At 35.5% G+C, this 13,751-nt stretch overlaps 1 protein-coding gene across 1 annotated transcript in view; it reads left to right on the top strand.

Moving 5' to 3' along the window:
• Positions 1-6,548: 6,548 nt before the first annotated feature.
• Positions 6,549-13,751, top strand: part of LOC115452607 (alanine/arginine aminopeptidase) — a 40,022-nt gene continuing 32,819 nt past the window's right edge. Inside the window, exons 1-2 of the mRNA XM_037436508.1 lie at positions 6,549-7,065; positions 12,763-12,857. Coding sequence (XP_037292405.1) covers positions 12,794-12,857 — 64 coding nt within the window. The 5' untranslated portion in view covers positions 6,549-7,065; positions 12,763-12,793. The remainder of the gene's footprint in view (positions 7,066-12,762; positions 12,858-13,751) is intronic.

Here is a 13,751-nt window from a genome sequence, read left to right as displayed (position 1 = left end):
ACTCAGTGAAATTTATTTAAAGAAATATTATTGTGGATAAGAACATCAAAGTTCGCCTAGATTTGTAACATTAAATTTGTTCAACTGTTTTTATGGCTGACTGTATATAAAATAATTGAAATTATATAAAAATGGATGCGGAAACATGAGCTTACAAGGGACTTTTCGCGATGTCCAACTGATAACCTTTTATTATGCTCACCACCGTATACGCTTTGAATACTTACAAACATTGTTGACTTCGGGTTCGGTTTTTTTAATCTCATCCGAAGTTTCACGCAGGAACTGTCGAGAGGCATAAATAAAGAAGCCTCGTAAAGATCTGCCGTGCGAAGCCTCGCGTTAGGCCGGCCGGCAAAGTTTATATTATAAATTTATCGATAAGATATATATCGATAGTCATGAGTATATTCGCATCCTTACGTTTACGTTCTGAAATCCGTTGTCGTAAATGCGTAATAGATAGCAAAAAATTTTTAGTAATAAAAAGTTTATTATTAAAATATATATTTGTTGCCTACTTTTTCATTTTAAATAATCGTTGTTTTTATGAAAATCACAAAAGAGCACAATAAAGAAAACGATTTTTTTACCTATCAACCTCTTTGTACTTATTTCGTGTCCGAAAATGGTGTTCTAATCCCTCTCAGAGTTTTATTTTTTCTTTCCCCGATCTTATACTCTTTGATACATTCATTTTCAATATCAGTACAGTACAAAGTATTGAATACCTTTGCCCTTTGAAGGTACTACGTACTAGGTACTGACTTGTTGAGTATCTAAGTACACCGTTTATTATTCTGTTTGTATGCTCATTGCAGGGCCAACTATTTCATTGTCTCCTTAATAGACGGTAGTTGGTAAGTCTCTCATCCGTGTGAGTCTGTCTACATCAAGGGTTTCCAAAGTATCATTTTTTTCTTTTTTTTTTATTGCTTTGAATGACGAGACGAGCTTGCTGTTCGCCTGATGGTAAGCGATACCAGAAGCGATACGATCCATAAACAGTACAAATACCACAACACCGTGAATTACAAAGTATTGTTTGGTATTCCACTGCGCTCGCCATCCTGAGACGTAAGATGTCAAGTCTTATTATGTCCAGTAGTTACACTGACTACAATGTTCAAACCCGAACACAATAGTGTTACACACTGCTGCTGGCAGAAATAGACATTGCAGTTGTACCTACCCAGGCGGACTCTCATATATGAGAGAACTACCACCAATAATGTTTTCATACCATCCTGTCGCCTAATAGAAATGCCCATGCTCCCTTCTCTTTAATGCAAGGAAGAGGAAGCCAAGGGTCTCACCAAGCAAAGTAAAGAATTTTATAAAAAATTTATTGTTTGTTCGTTACACCTTCACGCCTTTACAGAAATTGGTGATTATGAAATTTTACTAACACTTTCTCAGGGATAGGATAGGACATGTAGTACCATTCATACAGGAAAAAGTACTGTTCCTGTGAGATATAAATTGATCAACAAAACGTTCATTAACGCGACCCCCTTTACATGTTATCAGCTTCCTTAAACCCCTCCTCCCTCTATTTTCAGAACCAATAGTTTAAGCGTAGTCCATGTCTGGTACCAAGCTTTTTAACTATATATGCTATAAGTAAAATACAGCACATTTTAACCGACAAAAGCAAGAAAAATTAAACATCGTAGCAATTAGTGCGTCTCCGGTCTGCAATGATGACAGCAGGGTCGGATTTAGGACTCGGACACTTATTTTACCACTTTTTACCGCTAGTGGCACTAAAGATCTGCGAACCTGAGATCCACGATTACTAGGCCTTTGTGTAGATGAATACTTAACATGCGGCCCACTGAGCATATACAAGTAGCCCATTAACAAAAAAGTCATTAAAACTAAAAAAACACTTCCCTAGAGCATATGGACTCTATAATATCGTAGGACGATTTCTTCGATACAGGTTTGCCTAGTGAAGAAATCGAAGGAAAAAGTTCACAGATACATTGTTATCAGCAAAAACATTTAATACTAAGTATTTTAAGGTTTAATTTTCTTTGTGTGTCATATTTAATGTGTTTTGCTGTAATAAACAATTTTTCACTTCATTTTTCATTTTAATATAAACCCTATAAGAATCAAATCGTAGAGTTAATTGTAAATACTTTTTTTTATATAATACTAGCTTTTTCTCGCGGCTTCGCCCGCGTGAAGAAGTTACCAGGATAAAAGTCCCGCTATATATTTTCCCGGGATAAAAAAGTAGCCTATAACCTTCTCAAAGTCTTAAAATATTTCCATTCCAAATTTCATAAAAACCGTTCTGTAGATTTTGAGAAAATCGGCATACAGACAGAAAAGGGGACTTTGTTTTATAATATGTATAAATATAAAACGTATAATTTTAAATACAGCTATAAACTTTTGAGTAGATCAATGAATTCAAGATACTCTGAGCTCATTCTGTGTAGATCGAACCGTCATCAGCTAAAAATTAAAAAAATGTGTATAATTGTAAAATGTAGATAGATATTGTAACTTTGACTTTTCAGGTTGCAGTCACCGAAACGTCGGTAGAAAATTATATATAAGAACCATGATAAAATCCGAAAAATTGTTTTATTTCAATTTCTAATATTCGTGTAAACATAACAAATAATTTACAGTTATCAAACTATTCCGTTGAATCAAAAACTAGAGTAAGTATACAAATTAAAACATCTTAAAGATATAATGTTTTAACCGTTAGGGAACAATATAATAGGTACAAATTATTGATATTGAACTGAACAAGATACATGTAACTTTGAAAAATTATTATAATCGAGTGTTCCGTCTTCTGGAATACCTACTTAATAAATAGTAAATAAATATGCACATAAAATAATTGTTTTTTTTTAGTAAAAAAATTACAATAATCCCGAAAAATATATAAAAATAAAACCATGACTTATTGTATTTAAAAATTTTAGCAACATGACTTTTTTTTATTTTTTTTCCGACATAAGAAAAAAAATACTTAGGACCTTTTAATAGTGAGCCAGTGATTTTTGCACAACAAATAACCCGCATCCCACAAATATTAGATTATTTCTCCAATAAATGATTCCCATTGCTTCCCAGAATACAACTCTGGTACATTTTAATGACGCTCCTTGTAAAACTGAGATTAAAAAAAACGACTACGAAATATAAGTTTGGTAGATTTCAAGGTACTAAGTATACCTATATAGATGATTGTTTTAAAAGAAAAAAATAGCGAAAACAGTACACAACAATAACAGAATAAAACAGGTCCTAACATCTCATGTCTCAGGATGGCGAGTGAAATACGAAATATTCTGTATGCCAATTTAAATTGTTTTAAAAGAGCGTCACGTGCATCGATATATATGTACTACGTACTAGATTTGGCGTTCCGAACATTCATTGTGTTCAACTGAATTGAACTGTAATCCATTCAAACTGATTTTAGTATGGTCAATATTGATGCTTTTGGTTGCGTACGGAGCGGCGCTCTTAATATAAAAACGTGAGTCTAAGTGTAAACCTGGATGTGAATAAAAAATATTAGTCAAATAAGTAAAATTATTTGTTACTCAAATGAATAAATAGATTATAACAGTGACGTTTCGGTTGCCATTTTAATTCAGATTTTGAACAAATAGTTTATATGGACGTTAGTGTCTATAGAATATACGTGAATGGTCACATGCTTGTTACGCACTGTCAAAGTAACGTGTGGCGTGATAACGTTTCGAGAAGTTCATGCGCAATATATTGCTGAGAGAACTTGCTAGTCTGAACGTAGCTGCTGCTACCTTAACTGTTGGTGGTAGGATATATTATATATCCGCCCGGATAGAGACCGTACACATGGTATTAAAACCCGCCATTTAGCCCACGTTTGTCGCGTTCCGAAATCAGCCTGTGTAATCCGACTCCATGATATACACAGACTGATGTAAACATCGTGAGGAAACTTGAGAAATTCTCTATAGGAATTTTGAGGGTGTGTGAAGTCTGCCCGCACTACAGCGTGGTGGACTAAGGCCTGATCCCTCTCAGTAATAGAGGAGGCCCGTGCAGTGGGACAGTTTATAATACAGGGCTGATATTATATCCGGTTCCAACATGATTGTGACGACTGTCGAAGGTAATCTCTCGTCAGTCGACATTCTATTAGGCCCCAATGCATTTACCATCAGATACAGTGGAGTCACTTTGCTGCAGTGCCGGATTTATATTTCTTATGAGTGTAGGTAACTTTTTCCGCCGCCACATGTAGGTCGGTTTATGTATGTATGTAAGCTTCTAAAATCTATATACTATTATATAAAGCTGAAGAGTTTGTTTGTTTGTTTGTTTGAACGCGCTAATCTCAGGAACTACCGGTCCAAACTGAAAAATTCTTTTTGCGTTGGATAGCCCTTTGTTCGTGGAGTGCTGTAGGCTATATATCATCACGCTATACCCAATAGGAGCGGAGCAGTAATGGCTAATCTCAGGAACTACCGGTCCAAACTGAAAAATTCTTTTTGCGTTGGATAGCCCTTTGATCTCGGAGTGCTATAGGCTATATATCATCACGCTATGACCAATAGGAGCGGAGCAGTAATGAAACATGTTGCAAAAACGGGGAAAAATTATTAGTTTTGAGAGCTTCCGTTGCGTGCGCTGCGTAAACAGTTAAAGTTATGCAACAATGATGTATGACGGGATTGTTCCTCTTAAAAAGTTCTAAAAATATATTATAAAACAAAGTCCCCCGCTGCATCTGTCTGCCTGAACGTGTTAAACTCAAAAACTACCCAACGTATTAAGATGAAATTTGGTATGGAGACCGTTTGAGAGGCTCCCGGGAAACTACTACTTTTATAACGGAAAACTTTAGCCTGAAAAACTTTATAACGCGGGCGGAGCCGCGGGCAAAAGCTAGTCTATATATATAAGAATGAATCCCTATTTCCCTTGGTCACTCCGTCACTTGTGAATGGCTGGACCGATTTCACTAATTTATTTTTGTTGTGTTTGTTATTGTCAGGAGAAGGATCTTATGAAGGAAAAAATTGAGCGGAAATTTAAGAAAAATTTGAAAATTTAAGAAAACTTAACGACATTATTCATTTTACATATCTGTCAGTGGTTTCAAATAACTGTCAGCGATCGACAGAATGCGCGCGTGCGTACATAGTTAAGACGGGACAACGTCTGTCGGGTCTGCTAGTACTTAATAATTTTCCATTTGTTTGTATTATGGAAGGCACTAAAGTTAAATAAACGAATGATTAATTAAATCGAGTGAGCGTCCTCTGAAATCTGCCGCCCCTAAGAGGCCGCGGCCTATACGGCCCATTTACAAATCCAGGACTGCTTTGCCTTATAAAATAAAAATAGTTTGTATTTACTGTCTCATTGAAAACATCAGCTTATAATAAACTGAAACCCATTTACAATGGTAATTAGAGATGCACTTGCGGAGTGCATTCAGGATGCCACCCCTCTACTCGCCTACTGCTCTACTTAACTGCAGGGCGCGGTGACAACATTGTAGAGACTACCATGGTCGCAACTCGATCTCAAATAGCTTTGTAATCTCGATCTCAAGTAGCTATGTAATCTCGATCTTAAGAGGCCATTTAATATGATGTCAAATATAATCTTAATTTTTAGTAGCTATTTATGCTTGATCTCAAGGTGGTATGTATGTACGTAACCTCAGTTTCATGTAACTATGTAATCTCAATTTCCTGAGATCAAGTAATCCTGTACGGAGTAGCTATGTACTATAATCTCAAATAGCTATATTGCTCGATCTCAAGGTGCCATGTAATCTCGGTTTCAAGTAAGTAGCTGTATTATCTCGCTCTCAAATAGCTACTTAAAAACGATCTCAAACAGATATTTAACATCGATCTTAAGTTTCTATTTAACTGCCAACTCAAGTAAGTATTTAGCATAGATATATTTCATCTGGTATGTATTTTTTTGAAATTGAATGGTGACACGTGCAAGCCTCTCGCCTCATGTTAAGCGATATGACCGCCCAAACATAGCACCATACGGAACTTTGTATTAGAAAGTACTGCGTGGCGCTCCACTGAGCTCGTCACGCTGAGCCGTAGTGTCATAGAGCCCCCTGAAGCAATTCTTATGCGCTCAGTCTCCACACAGAATACATGCCCGCACGAGGGGACATTTATCGCGGCCCTAGGCACACAGTGCAGTGTGTATACCTCATGGTTGCTAATCACATTGAGACCTATGAGGGCTCGCGAACATTTGTTATTTGTTATTTTTTGTTATCAGGCGGGCAGTATATTTAACTGATATGCCTGTATCCTGTAATTCTCAATTCCAGTTTCACTTCCCAGCAATATATTTGTCAAGTTTATTCTTAAACATGTTCACATTTTCTGCTGCAACCATTTGCTCGCCTTTTGTGTCATACGTCATAATGCCTAGCAATTATGCTACAATGTCCTTCAAACCAGATCACAACAGTCCAGCTCAATACTGCTTGGTAGTAGAAATAAACATTGAAGTAGTAACCAAGCCGCTCTGCATTCAAACTTTGCTTGGCGATAGAAATAGACATTGTTGTTCCTATTCACCCGCTCCTCGCATACGATAGACAAGCAGTGAAAAATATAATAATTTATTAAGATTTTAACTTACTTTCGTCACTTCATAGACAAATGAAACGAGTCTTTAAAGAAACTTGATTTAAAACATCCCTTATCGAAAACACATAGTAGCGGTCCATAAAAAAACCCTATTACGGAGGGTAGCGAACCTCCCTGCACCCTCTGGGAATGCCCCATCCCTCTCCAACCCTCCGTACATTATATTTCTATCTCTCTCTCACATTCCCTCTCTCTCTACTAATCGATTTTGCTCACATTGCTTTGAATCGCGCGGCGAACGACGGAATCTCGTAAAAAATCACGTTATTTCATCACAATTTCGCGATAATTCAAGTGGGATTTGTAATAAGTGTGTTTATGGATGTTTTTTGAGTATTTTCGTGTGAAATTTTTATGGTTTTTGAGACTTTTGAATGTAATTCGTAGGAGGATACCGGTAAGTTTAGTTTTATTTTTAGATAGGTACATACCAATTATTTATAATCTGTTGGAGTCCAGAATGTTCTATAAAAGAAAATATTTAAATTAAGAACGCTTTATATACATACGATGGAGTTTTGGCTGTAAAATAAAATCGTAATGTTTATTTTTTTAAAAGACGCATTTTTTGTAACGCGCAAGCCTACGTACCTATAACAATATTTTATTTTTATTTTCTAGTTAGTCTAGTTAGTTATTTTTATAGTCTAGTTCCTCATTCAAAAGTCGTAGAAGATATTTTAACGGATCTCACAATAAAACGTTTACTTATATATTTTTAAACAGGATTTAAATGATTCTCGGTTCAGTGTACTTTCAAAACGGTCTTATTTTGCTATGATTTATATTGCAATATATTTTCATAGTACATACTTTTAAAGTAATTTGAAAATGGATATGTCTATAGCCTCGCATATTAATTCTGAGTAATTATATTTTATATAATTACTCTATTCTGAGTAAATATTTTGAAAATTAACTATGTGACCAAAGTTCTAAGATTATATAGAGCGAACATTGGGAAGATTTAAAATATTGCGCTTATGTGATGTTTTCTCAATCTACAGTAATAGCAAAACATCAATGTAAAATACTTCATGTTTTTTCCATATCATGATTTCCACGTTTTTAATGCGAATATTAGCATATTTTCTGTTAATATATTATACTTATTTATATTAATACTAGCAGACCCGGCGAACTTCGTAGCGTCTGACAGTCGATTCTTTAATTATTTTTTTTGATCCTTATTCTGCTATTCGGGCACCGGGTCAGCTAGTAAGATAAAAAAAGAAAGTTGATAAGTCAACAATTACATTATAGCAAAAAATAAAACTTATAATACACTTAAAATTCTTTCCATCGTTCCGTCTAACGTCACTCAATTGTTTTGCTTTTTTAATGTTGATTTTAATCTATTAAATTTTAAATATATTTTGTAACATTCATCTAAATGTGTCTAAAATTACTAATAAAACTATTAATATGTTTGACGTGTTAAACGTGTTTCTTTTTAATGAACATTAACATTTTTTTTATGAAGAGGACAATAAATTTGTAAGGACCTAAAAATGTAGGCGATTTGGAGTTTTCAATTTATTCAGGTAATTATGTAGCTGACTGTACATGCAAGTCGTTAGTCGGATACCAATTTCCGCCGCGCATTCGGATATTATCGGATATTGCCAATCAAGAAGCAGACGACGCGGATACAAGGCTAAACGTAATTAACCGTGAAAGATTATTATTACTTCGTTCGCGTTTGTTTTTTCTGGAAAAGTATGTAATTTTTAGGTATAAAGTAACCTTCAAATAGAGTGAGAGTACTGGGTAGGTACCACCGCAATGTCTATTTCTGTCAAGCACTGTGTAGTCACTTGTGTTACGGTTTGAATATTGTAGCCAGTGTAACTACTGGACATAATAATTAACATCTCACGTCTCAGGATGGCGAGTGCAGTGGAATACCAAACAATACTTTGTAATTCAAGGTGTTGGTGTTTGTTCTGTTTATGGGCGATCGTCTCGCTTACCATCAGGCGAACGGCAAGCTCGTCTCGTCATTAGTAGCAATAAAAAAAGCATGCATTGCATGTATTGAATTAATAAACTAAGCCTAATACTAATAGGAACTTTGTTCTTAGACGAAGATAAAGATTTATTAAAAAATCACATAATGTGTTGTACAGTTAAAAACAATGCTTTAACAAAACTAATTTCTCAAAAAAATAAATAAATGCGGCGATAGCCTAGTTGGTTGTGGAACGGACTGCCGAGACGAATGTCCGCAGGTTCAAAAGCTAAATCTGACTTTAAAGTTATGTGTATTCTTTGTGAATTATCGCTTGCTTAAACGATAAAGGAAATCATCGTGAAGTAACCTGTATACCTGAGAAGTTTTCTATAGGATTTTTTAAAGGGGGTGTGAAATCTAACCGCACTATAGCGTGGTGGACTAAGGCCTAATCCCTCTCAGTAGTAGAGGAGGTCCGTACAGTGGGACAGTATGTAACACAGTAGATATTATCATACTATTATTTAGAATATACGTAATATTTTTGTATGGCATAATTTCATTTAAAATTTTCTTTCTTATGGTTATCACCGCCATGTCTATTTTTACTAACAAGCAGTGTGCAGTCACTGTTGTGTTCCGGTTTGAAGAACATTGTAGCCAGTGTAACAACTGGACATAAGACTTAACATCTCACGTCTCAGGATGGCGAGCGCAGTGGAATACCAAACAATACTTAGTAATTCAAGGTGTTGGTGTTTCTACTGTTTATGTGCGATCGTTTACCATCAGGCGAGCAGGCTCATATCGTCATTTACAAAAAAGAATATTGTTTGTCATTCTGGTGCGTAAAACCTCTCCAAAGATACGTAGTTATGTTTTTCTTTATTGTCTGTGAAAGTGCATAGACAAGTGTGAAAACACTGCGTTAATGGGGCAGCGGGGAAGCGTGCTAGGCTAAAAAGGCGGGAAAAATACGCAAGGGCGGGAAATGCCTACGCATTTCATCACATAGCGATGTGACAAACTATCGATATTTCTACGATACGCAGCGAAACTATTAACTGGATTAGTAATATCTTAAATTAAACCAATAAGAGTGGCCACAACACAAACTTTACTAAAGTAAACGCCATAAGAGTTGCTGCAACACAAACTTGACTAAAGTAAACGATATAAGAGTTGCTACAAACACAGACGTCGCCAAAGTAAACGCCATAAGAGTTGCTGCAACACAAACGTCACTAAAGTAACAGACATAAGAGTTAGCACAACACAAACGTCACTAAACTAACAGCAATAAGAGTTGCTACAACACAAACTTCACTAAAGTAAACGCCATAATAGTTATCACAACACAAACTTCACTAAAGTAAACGCCATAACAGTTACCACAACACAAACTTAACTAGAGTCACGCCATAAGAGTAACCACGACACAAACGTTGCTAAAGTAAACGCCATAAGAGTTGCTGCAACACAAACCTTACTAAAGTAAACGCCATAAGAGTTACCACAACACAAACGTCACTAAAGTAACAGCCATTAAAGTTGCCACAACAAAACGTCGCTAAAGTAAACGCCATAAGAGTTACATTGTTGTTTAGTATTGACAAAACAATACACACTCACGCTTTTATCCCCTAGGATGTAGGCAAAGACGAAGGTGGTGTACCCAATTTCCGCCGTGCCGTGGTCCCATTATTGGAAAAGGGGCAAGCCTATCACCAAATCGGCACACATTCGAGACTCCAGGCCGATACTGAGTAAAAAATCCCAAAGCACTGGCCAGGGATTCGAACCCGAAACCTCAGCACTGCAGTCCCTAATACAAGTACGCCGTCGCGGTAACCTCTTTAAAATTAGGAAATTAAATAATTTATTTGAACCTGTAATGTTATACATTATTTAGATTCCGTTTAACTCTACCACCAGTTTGTGCAGTTCTCACTAGAGAACGGGCAAGAAACTTTAGTGTTGCTCTTTTCAAAATCAGTTTAAGGTATGCCATAATACATGATATAGAAAAAAAATATACAATGCTTTTTCTTATTGTTAAGGTCAGGTGGGGCAAGTGCGCCGACGGGGTAAGTGCACCTACCCTAAAAAAATCGAGAACTATTGATGTTATACAATTACCGCAATCTTACATCTATGCTACTAACTGAAATACAGTTCCACTAAAAAACATAAATGGCTATGTTCATTTTAATACGATTTATTCGCCATTTTATTTTAAGTGTCATTTAGACCTGTAAACCGAGATGACCCCCTGAAAAATAACATCAAATATTTCAAGATATTTAACATATTTCAGTAAACCAGTAAGGTGAATACATAGTTTAAACCTTTTATTTTAACTTCCTGCCTGAATTTTATTTATATATACTAAAATAAAGGATTTTTTAGCAATGCGAAAAAATGTACCTAAAATTGTCGAGTAGGGCAAGTGCGCCACAGTTAATAGTCGTATGGCGCACTTGCCCCTGATCCATATATAACCAACCTTTTTGAGAATAAGTTTTACTAATATGAATTATTATTATTAAAATGTTATACTTAACAGCAGAATTTGTTGTACTCAAGGTATTTTGTTTTGAGCCGACTTAAATAAAAGGGCGTATTAGTTAATTCGTTTTTACAAAAGAAAAACTGAAATACCTTGGTCTAGAGCAAGTTTACGTGAATAGGTTGCAACTGTTCGATCAGGCACGTTATCTGGATATAATGCAGCTAAAACATATCAAATGTCATAAGGCCAAATTCTAAGTAATTGAGTTATAACGCATTCAAAATTGTTAATTCCTACATTTTTGTATGTTTTTTCTTAGTTTTTAGAAATATAATGGATTTTATATTAGGGCTACCATTTTTTTATTCCAACATATCCGCACACAAAACTCTAACATAACAAAAATTATATATCAAAAAAAAAATCTAAAATGTTTTCAAGCCCTGATTTACATATATATGGCGCACTTACCCCGAATTTGATTTGACAGCCATAGTTTGTTATAATATTGAGTGATTAAAAATTATCCAAGAGCAATGCGAGTAAAACTTATTTCTCTATGGACTAAAGTGAGTGTTTTCTTTATAATGTTTCATATTGGCGTTTTTTTTACATAGGCCCACTGACCCCATTTCCGCAGGCAAGTGCCCCTCCTACCATTTTTTACTTTGAGCAAAATATTATTAATTTATGGTCCGATTTCCTTGAATGGCTATAGGTTGTTATCACAAAATACCAAATATTCTTAAATTAATAAAATTACATTCTTAAGTCAGCACAAAAAGAAATTATTTTGCATTGAATCCAGCTATGAAAATTTTATGGCGCACTTCCCCCGACTGACCTTATTTAAGTTTTTATTGTTCTGTAGTTTAGGTTCTATAAATACCAAATTCTAACCTCAAATAAATAAATCTCTCACATTCTAGAAACATCGATAGTCATAACCCCATCATTAGAAGTACTTAGGACCCTTTCTTCCCTCTTGTGAGGGACGCGCCCTTCGAGCTTTCTATGCGTCATAATTTCGTAAACAAACACTTTTGTGCGTGAGTAAAACTTTTTCAAAAGGAACTTTTTAATGGTTTCCGAATAGTTATTGTTTTAAAAATCGAATGGAACTAGAATAAAAAATTATAATAGACATAAGATACTAATTTATTAATTGAAACGTGGCCCAAAAAAAAGTAAAGATGTCAAAAATCTAATTTACTAGCTGTGCTCGCGGCTTCGCCCGCGTGGAACTCAGTATGTCAAAATATTCCCGTGTAAATCCCAACCTATGACATTTTTTACAAGCACGCAACCTCTTTCTTTCTTTGAATGACGAGACGAGCTTGCCGATCGCCTGATGGTAAGCGATACAACCGCCCATAAACAGTAGAAACATCCAACACCTTGAATTACAAAGTATTGTTTGGTATTCCACTGCGCTCGCCATCCTGAGACATATGTTAAGTCTCATTATGTCCAGTAGTTACACTGGCTACAATGTTCAAACTGGAACACAACAGTGACTACACACTGCTTGACACAAATATACATTGCGCTGGTACCTACCCAGGCGGACTCATATATGAGAGACCTACCAATAAATAAGTTTAATCCATTGCTGATTTTGTTCACAGATGTTGGTAAGCATGCCGTGGTCCGCGTGAGATGGACGGCATACAAATGGAGCCGATCGGCAAGTACAAAGCCGATAGGAACGGATCTGCGAAAGGTAACTTGTGAATATCGTCGGTAGAAAGGCAAATTGCCTTAAACGATATTTTTGTGACACTAGGGCTGGCTTGCACAACGACTTGCTAAACATCTTCTTCTTTGATTACTGGTGACTGTTACATAGTGATGTAGTCTCAGCTTACTAAAGTGACATCACTATGTGGCGTCCTTCGGGCCACTGTCACTTCCGCACACTTTACGTCCCGATAGCGTCTGGTCATGTCTGATTATAATTATGTTTGTAGTCTTAATTAATAAATCTATTGTCATAATCGACAGTGTCATTATTCAGAATAATACAGAACCACAATATAGTGACGAGCTTGATTATGAAGTTATTCCACCAATGTCACGTTGTTACAGATATATATGTGTCAACTCGAGTTGGCTTTAGATCGAGTCAACTCGAGTTGAATTTTCTTTAACTCAAGTTTAAATACTTACTTTATTTATGTTACCAAGATTTAATCTTAAACACATAAAACAAATACATGATGAATAAATAAATTCCTTTTTTATTGGTGAGTCATTACATTTGTAAAAATAACTCAAAACAAATCATTACTCAGTTTCATTTTACCCAGTTAACTCGAGTTGAATTCGAGTTACGTGAATTTCATTTCGAGTTAGCTTGAGTTGTGTTTATCCCCAGTTGGCACATCACTATTAACAGACTGCAGATTACTGAGGTATTAAAGTTAAATGTCTTTATGATGAATACTTTTGTTAATGTGAGAAGATAAACGAAGGAGATTGACAGTTCCAAATATATATTTATCGGAGAGGTCGTATCATGAGAATTGTCATCCGACATATTGGGCGTATAAAGTGGATAGTCGAGCAAAGCAAAGTTAAGTTAATCAGTGATAATTAAGTTAAGCAGTGTAAAGTT

The sequence above is a fragment of the Manduca sexta genome, chromosome 1 (genome assembly GCF_014839805.1).
Source record: "Manduca sexta isolate Smith_Timp_Sample1 chromosome 1, JHU_Msex_v1.0, whole genome shotgun sequence".
Lineage (NCBI taxonomy): Eukaryota > Metazoa > Arthropoda > Insecta > Lepidoptera > Sphingidae > Manduca > Manduca sexta.
This window is presented reverse-complemented; position numbering and strand designations above follow the sequence as displayed.